Source organism: Phalaenopsis equestris, unplaced genomic scaffold (assembly GCF_001263595.1).
Source record: "Phalaenopsis equestris unplaced genomic scaffold, ASM126359v1 Scaffold000345, whole genome shotgun sequence".
NCBI lineage: Eukaryota > Viridiplantae > Streptophyta > Magnoliopsida > Asparagales > Orchidaceae > Phalaenopsis > Phalaenopsis equestris.
This window is the reverse complement of record NW_018164787.1, coordinates 192252-200768: the sequence shown is the minus strand read 5'-3', so window position 1 is coordinate 200768 and position 8517 is coordinate 192252. Positions and strand designations below refer to the sequence as shown.

Here is an 8517-nt window from a genome sequence, read left to right as displayed (position 1 = left end):
ATATATAAATATAAAATAGTTGTTTGGTAAGGTTCCCTGCATTTTTGTTTTTCAATAAAAGTCTTTTAACCAAATAAAAATAGCATTTACAAGAATTGAAGGATATGCATGTAAATCTTTCAAATAAATATTTGTCATGATTAAGATTGAAAATAAGAAGATAATCGGATTCCATTGCACTCTAACCATAAGACACGCAACGCAAGTACACTACCGGACTCGACTCATCAATTAATCATTGTTGACCATATAAAACGTCTTGTTATTTATATATATTGAAAAGATTCTTATAGTTTTCCTCACGGCGAATGCCTACTTTTTGTTTTAATCTCATATTTTTTAATCACTATACATGCATTAAAAATAGTACATACCATTCAAAGTTTACATAACAATTTGTATTATATTCACATTTGATTAGATGGGCACATCATAAGAATAATATTTTTAATACAGTTATTGATAACTTTTCATGTGGGATGTTCTGTCCCCTACAAAAGGAGTGCAATATATATATATAATATTTATGGAGGGCTTTTAAAAATTCAGGTGTTTGGCCATTTTCTTTGTATTTAAGATTCTATGGATTTGGCCTAATTTCATATACATTGCACTATTTTAATTATGTCATCAATAGTGTACTAAATTTTACGATAGCTTTTTCACAAGTTTTCCATTTTGCTTTTCCAAACGCCTTCGGAACACGACCAAACAAATGACACAGTGAACTTAATTAATACTGCAGAACCCTAAACCGTGATTCCATCGTCTTCCCCAAAGCTTTATGTCACCATCCCCAACAGTGGATCTGATTCCTGTGCGAAGTCATTTATTAAATGCATGATTCCTTCCCCACCTCCATCACCATATTAATTATTCATACAATCTGAACCATCCCATGTGGCCGATAACAATGACAAGCAAAGGAAAGCAACCCAGTTCAAATAAAAAGATTCAAGGAATCCTATATCTTACTCCGATGCCCAAACTTTATTCATAATTATTCAAAGTATCCTATAGTTATTGGGCTTTGATTCTTCCAAGAATAAGTCACGTGTTATACCTCAGATGGTCCACGTGACAACCATCTTCTTCGCAGCCCCACATGAGATTAATGATTTTAAGGCCGAAAGCATCAAAGATCTATTTAATTTAAGCAGAAAAGTTAGTTAGTAGACGCCACCCAACTGTAGGCTCCACCAAAAGCTTGACTTTCAGTTCTTAATCAGTGTGAAGAAATTTCATTACATTGAGTATTTAACATAACAAATTAAACAAACTGGTCTATGTGAACAATCAATTGGCCGCCTTTCCTTGTCAGGAAGATCGCAATCACGTGAACAAAATCCTTTCTTGCTTGACCTGCGGGAAAGACCTGTGGAGCACTGAGAGAGAAGAAGTAAAAGCTAAGATTTCAATGGAGTTTTTAGGTTTGCACTGTGGGATATAATGAAAAGGCAGACATTTTTGTTACTGAAATCACAATCAACACAGAAAATTCAAGGATTAAAACCATTCATTCTGCTTGATATTGCTGAAAGTATTTACATTCATATTTACAGCATTTCAGCATCCCAGACACGGTTAAATAGATGAAACAAGAGGAATTTTCTGTTTACAAGACTTCACCTAAAGTATTCCAGATCCATGGGAGCCATAAGATGGCTTCCCTGCCTTCAGAACTGGCTGTGTAAGTGATAAATGTGAGAGAATAATGAGATTATGTGCAGAGATGAGGTAGGATTACATCTAAGAGTAGGATTTGGTGAGACCGAAATTACAAAAAGATCTGGATTTGAACAGTCCGCTAAAGAGGAACCGCGTGGGAGACTCTTGGGGAGGAGATCTGGAAACCTCTTTCACTTGAAGCACGGTCTGCCCAATTGCTTGCCGTATGGCGTCTATTATCTTCGCATCGACTTGGTTTCCCGTGGCATCACGAACATAAAATGTGTTGATTGCTTTGCCACCTTTGGTTGAAACTTCAGCTCTCGTTACTGTAAGGCTGTTCTCACGGAAGATTCGTGTGACATCCGACAGCAATCCAACTCTGTCATTTGTGCACAGCTCAAGCTTCAAACCCTGAAGAGCATATTAACAAAAGAGAATGGAAATTTACTTTATTTTTTATGATGTATAACTGATGAGCATAATTCAACTACTTCAGCTTATAGATAAGAATAAGCCCACGGGATTCACAGGGAAGAATATGAACTTACATAAATAGCATAAAGACATGCTCTTTATAAACTCGTAAGAATGCATAGACAATTTGAAGCTTAAAAAAAAGGATGATAATGCAAATGGAAGTAAAGTCTGAAGCTTTATTGTAGCCCACATACAAAAATAAAAGCAACAAGGATGCTGATGATGCCTAGAAATGAAACGAAATCCCATAAACATAAAATAAAAGGGGCATTTACATACATACCACCCAATTCCTATGTATATATCTAAAATTTATTGTTTTACATTTATGCCACCAAGCCTATGCATGAAAATGTATATTTCACTTTTTAAAAGTTAAAATAGCATTTTTTTAAAAGGAATATTTGCAAATATACCACTCAATTCTCTACATTTAAATATCTACCACCTAAAATTCAATTTTTACATACATGTCACCTTACCTATGCGTAAAAAGGTACATTTTACTTTTTAAAGGTTAAAGTGGTTGTATTTTTTATGTGATAAAAGATTTTAGTGGTATAAATGCAAAAAGCAAAGTTCGCGTGAGGCATGTAAATACCAAAGAAATGAGTGGCATGTGTGTAAATGAAAAATAATATCAGTGAAATACGGAAAGATTGTTTAAATTCAAGCATGAAAATATAGAATTTACTCCAGCCACATGAAAAAAATAAGACGAAATACCTCAGATACCCTCCTCTCTATCGCCGCTTCAAGACATTGAACAATTCTTTCCCTCTCAGCTTCAGAGTTAACAGGAAACCCATCGATGTGTCTGATATAGTACTCCTAAAGAACGTGAAGGGATAAAATACATAAGGACCTCTAAACTCACAATCAGAGAATGGAAATACAGTCAACAAGAAGACAAAACAAAGCTCTGCAAATTGCTTGATACCTGATAAGCTTCGGGGCCCTCCCCATCCGCATTTGCATGGAAAACCACATACTGCATATCCGTCAAAGTGCAAATTGTATCAAAAAGAAGTTTTGGTCTGTCCTTACACTGAATTGTCACCACTGAATAATCCTTATCGTAACAATTCACAACAGAAACTTTTGGCCTCATAGTCTCATCAACCAAGTTCTGACCAGTTCTCTGATAATCCCGATCTGCAAACATCATCTGGTGGAGCCTTCTCTCAGTATGGGTGACACCCTTTGAAATGGCAGTTTTAGCTCCTCTGGTCTTGTTGTTTCCTTCGAGGACATTACACAAGAGAGCTTTGATTCTAGAAAGCTTTTCCGGATCAGTAATTGCGGCACCTGTGACTTCATCTGTCACTTGCATCACAGCTGCTGCTCTGTTATTATGGGTCCATATCTCAGCAGTAACGACATTGCACTTTAGGTCTGTAAGCACGGCACTCACTTCTGAGAGCAAACCAGGCCGGTCAGTTCCAGTTAGCTCGATCGAAGTGTAATCAGATGAAGGTGCAAAGTCCACTGATCTTCTCCTAGAAGGTCGAAAAGAAAAATCTGCTCCCAAAGACTGCGGACATACAAAATTTGATATTTAGCTGGAATATTTATTAGCATGAATCAGGATTAGAAGTGGGAAAGAAAAATCGAAATAGCATGGAGATTCTACCTTCCGAATGCAATCCACAATCGATTTGATAGAAGCTTCATCCCTTATTTTCTTTCCCTCGTGATCCGTAACGTTGAAAACTGAAACCAAGGAATCGTGTTTGAATGAATGATTGAAAGATCAAAAAGTTTTCAAGCTGATCAAAAAAGTATTCGACGGGAATCTGATCTTTTACCGTCCATGACCCAACCACCATCTGATGTTATATAAGCTTTAATGATGATAAGATTTAGATCAGTGAGAGCCTGAACAACTTCCAAAAGGATCCCATACTTGTTTGCACTGTCAACCTGCCAGCAAAACAAAAAATAAATAAATAAATTTTCAGAACAAAGAAACTAACACCAGTTTTCAGAGACGAGTGCATGCAAAATCAGTAATTAAAGATTACCCGAACAACTGTTGCTCTGGCGCAGGATTCGTTGTCAATAACAACCCTAAACAGGGAAATCGATAAAAAAAAATGTTCAGATGGACAAAATCAGATTCATAGATGATAGTAATAGAGTGTTGATGCAATACCTCGGCGGGTTCATCCTCCTAATAAACTTCTCGTATTCATCATCACTATCCAACGAATCACAAGAAGGATACATCAGATCTAGCTCTGCGAAATAGTAGATTGTACTCAGAGAAGATTAACTACAGAATCCAGAAGAAAAGAACGGGGCATTGAAACTCAATAGATCATAGACTAATTAATCACAGAGTGAACAAAAACTATAACAAAAAGAAACGCAAAAAGAACCCTAGCCCTAGAAAATCACATCAACCGCAAACGTTCAAATCGAAAAGAATTCACAGCATTCAAAACCAGAAATTTGCAATCAACCAAAATAGCAATCTAGAGACACGACCACAATGAAAACCCCTGTATCATAATACCAAACCAGGAACAAAAATCAAGAAGAACAACAAAAGATAAGAACCGCACCCATCATCGGCAGCAAATCAGCCGCCTTCAACAAATAAAAGTGAGGACCTCCTATGTTCCAATGAAAGCGGAAAGCCCGACTCCAGTTATTCCCGCTACGATGGAAACCGATTTCCCGATTTCTCAAGTACCGAAGAAGAGAGATTCTGCAGACTCTCTTTCCTCGTCGACCAACCCTTCTATTTCGCTCTGTCGCTATGTCTCCGGCGAATGGTCGAATGACAACGAAACAATGGTTCTACGCCTCTCCTCCTGCTGCCATAAAAGACTCGCTCTCTCTCTCTCTCCCCCCCCTCGCCCTTTTCTCTCTCTTCTGTGGCGGTCGAGATGGTCATACGTGCGAAGGTCGGCGAGTCGTCCAGCACTCGCTGCTATCGTTTTAAAGGGAGGAATTAAGTACTATTAATGGTAATGCTTACTTGTTAATGCGAGGAATTAAGTACTATTAATGGAAATGCTATCGCTGCGCAGCGACTTTTCGATCTTGAGGTTCGGTAATTCATTCCAGAGACCACCGTTGGTTGAAAAAAAGAACGGGATTTTTATTCCCAACAAAATCATAATAATAATAATTTAATTCCCAAAGAAATCAAATGAGAACTTCATTGGAGGAATTTTCAATTATCTATATACACACAACAATAATTTTTTATCCCACTCGCTAAATTAATCTTTTTTCTTCATTATCTTTGAGTGTCATATTTTCATTTAATTCTAATAAAGTAAGATTATATTTTGTACAACGTGACCAAATTTTTTTAGGTCTACCTCTACTTTTCTTAATATAAGTCAAATCTAAAGCATCAAACAATTAACATTTAATGTGATCAAACCATCTAAGATTTCTCTTTTTTAACTTGTCTATGGCTATAGCTACATCAATTCTTTCACAGATACATTCATTTAACATTTTATCTCAAAGCTTAAACTCACTCATCCACCTAAGCATTTTCATCTTAGAAACACTTAACTTAGTTTTATGCTTTTGTTTAGAAGACCAACATTTTGCACTATAAAACATTACAGGTCTCACCATCATCTTATAATTTTTCCTTTTAATTCTAAGTGGTACTTGTATATCACACAATAGATCTGACGCACTCCTCCATTCAACAATTGAATTTGAATTCTACCAATAACATCCTTGTTTATATCAGTATCACTTTTAAATATAAACCCAAGATATTTAAACGATCACATCTTTTAATGATTTGATCACTCATTGTTACAACTCAATCATTATATATTTTACTACAAAATTTATGTTATATGTATTCAAATTTAGATATACTCGAACGAAGACCTTTAGACTCTAATCAAAAACTTCATAATTCAAGTTTTTTCGCAAGTCTATCTATCGTATACACATGAAGGATCACATCAGCAGAAGCATACACCAAGGTACATCGTCATGTACATGTCTAGTAAGTGTGTCAATAACTAAAACAATATATATATATATATATATATTGTTGCGAATATGGAAATTTGTCTACTGCTCAAATTGACATTTTTTCATGTTTGACAGCAAATTGGATTTGATACTTGAAATTAATTGTTCTTAATTTCTTCTATGATTTGTTGCAAATGAAAAAAAGAAATAATTAATGAGTTGCATTAATTATTTGATTAATTTCTTAATGGGTCTAATGCATGATGAAATTAATAAATAAATATGCTAGCTCCCCTTGTAATCTCCATTGAGATTTGGTTTCCCTTGAGATTTGGTATCCCAGACATCTCTCTTCGGCATTGGTAGCTTTCCAGGCTCTTCTTCTGATGTGCTTCGATTTGAAACTCTCAGGTAGAGAGAGAGAAAGAAGTAGAGGAGAGAGAAGAGAGAGAGAAATTCTTTCTTGTAATCATCGAGGCGATCGACTAGTGTATCCCTCGAAGTAATAAAATCCTCTGTAGCTCCGTGGGCGTGAGCAATATGTCGAACCACGTAAATCTGTGTGTTTCTGCTATGGTTTCTATTTGCAAAATTTTCTCGATTCGGTATTTCGCTTTATTGTCGTCGTTTTTCACAACAACATGTATCAGAGCTTTAGTTCGAGGCTGAAAGGAAGAACGATGGGCGGAGACGAAGTGATAACATCTGGGATCGAGAAGTTTAATAACACAGATATTGGTTACTGGAGGATACAGATAGATGACTACTTCAATGGGAAGAAACTTCATCTTCCGTTACTGAGGAAGCGAAAGAAAAAAATGGATTCCCTTCCACATAATCAAACTTGGGAGCTGACAGAACTTCCACAATGGAAGAAGGCATTGCACAATAAGTGTGTGTATCGGGTAAAAACTGTGCTAGATGACAGTAAGAGGTACAATGTTAGACTTTTTGAAAAGGACTTTCAGCAGAGGTAGGATATTGCCTATGCAGTGGGAGTTATATGCAGAAACATGAGTAACCCAGAAAAGAGCTTGGAGGTACAGAGCTATGTTGACGATGATATGTAGACTAAGGGTGTTACTCTTGAGAAACTGAAGTTCTGCTCGACTTCAGCTGGTCTTCTGGCATAAAGACCGGGGCTTTGAGTTGTAGAGGTGGAGGATTTCACGTTTGAAGAAAAGGACGATGCAACTAGTGGATGATGCAGCCAGTGTACGAGTCTTCAAGTGAGAGATTTGTTGTGAATATGGAAATCGATCCACTGCTTAAATTGACATTTTCTAATGTTTGGCAACAAATTGGATTTGATACTTGAAATTAATTGTTCTTAATTCATTCTATGATTTGCTGCAGATGAGAAAAGGAAATAATTAATGTGTTTCATTAATTATTTGATTAATTCTTTAATTGGTCTAATGACATGATGAAATTAATAAATAGGTATGTTAGCTCCCCTTGTAATCTCCTTCAGGATTTGGTTTCTCAGGCATCTCTCTTCGACATTGGTAGCTTTTCGGGTTCTTCATCTGGTGTGCTTCGGTTTGAAGCTCTCTGGTAAAGAGAGAGAAGAGAAGAAGAGAGAAGAGAGAAAGAGAGAGAAATTCTTCCTTGTAATATTCGAGGCGATCGACGGGCGTATTCCTCAAAGCATAAAATCTTCTGCAGCTCCGTGAACGTAGGCAATTTGTCGAATCACACAAATCTACCTTATCATGAACTTTTTCAAAATCAGTAAAAATTACATGTAGATCTCCTTACTCTCTTTGTACTTCTCCATCAAACTTCTAAATAAATATATAACATTCACAGTAGATTTGTCCAACATAAATACAAACTGGATATGAGAGATCTTTGTATCACGTCTTAACTTATCTTGATACCCCTCCAACAAATTTCCATAGATTGACACGAATCTCAAGGCACAACACTAATCTCGAGGTAAGCTTTTGAGTAAAAAACATTCTAGAGCTCCGATTTTAGTAAACTTACAGTTAAGCTGACATACTCCACAAGACTAACTCAATGCTACAAATATTAACTAAATCTAAACAAATCAAGTCTTAATCAAACCATTACACCGCTTTTGGAAGCTTTTTTAACACATTTGAATGGTCAAACATATGTCAAATTCAATGAGTTCATGGTCAAATTGACTCTCGATAAGACGAACCCAATGAGCCCAAAATTGTTCAATTTGACATTGTTATGACACTCAAATGTCCATCAAACGCTGACAAACTGAAGGAAGCCCTCTAAGTTGTCTGATCAAAATAATTTATATTCCTTCATTAATTGCATTTGTAACTCTATAAATAGAGCCCTACCCCTCTCATAGAGGGGCAGCCTGAGGAGGAAAGCTTGAGGATTAAGGAAGAGCTAAGGTTTGAGGTGTTGAAGTCCAGCATC

General features: G+C 36.3%; 1 protein-coding gene across 1 annotated transcript; it reads right to left on the bottom strand.

Annotated features, from left to right (window-relative positions):
• Positions 1-1498: 1498 nt before the first annotated feature.
• LOC110025968 (ACT domain-containing protein ACR4) lies at positions 1499-5113 on the bottom strand. The gene is made up of 8 exons (XM_020726683.1): positions 4716-5113; positions 4304-4388; positions 4173-4218; positions 3957-4071; positions 3782-3861; positions 3089-3682; positions 2875-2979; positions 1499-2082 (listed from the first exon to the last, which is right to left on the bottom strand). Exons 1-8 carry the CDS (start codon positions 4720-4722, stop codon positions 1750-1752), a joined length of 1365 nt encoding a protein of 454 aa, XP_020582342.1. The 5' UTR covers positions 4723-5113; the 3' UTR covers positions 1499-1749.
• Positions 5114-8517: the final 3404 nt, after the last annotated feature.

What these genes read in the sequence shown, in the direction of transcription:
- LOC110025968 (XM_020726683.1), bottom strand. An exon ending in TTGTGGATTGCATTCGGAAG is followed by an intron (nt 3,683 to 3,781) that starts GTAGAATCTCCA and finishes GTATGTCCGCAG; the next exon opens with TCTTTGGGAGCAGATTTTTC. An exon ending in AGGGCCCCGAAGCTTATCAG is followed by an intron (nt 2,980 to 3,088) that starts GTATCAAGCAAT and finishes CACGTTCTTTAG; the next exon opens with GAGTACTATATCAGACACAT.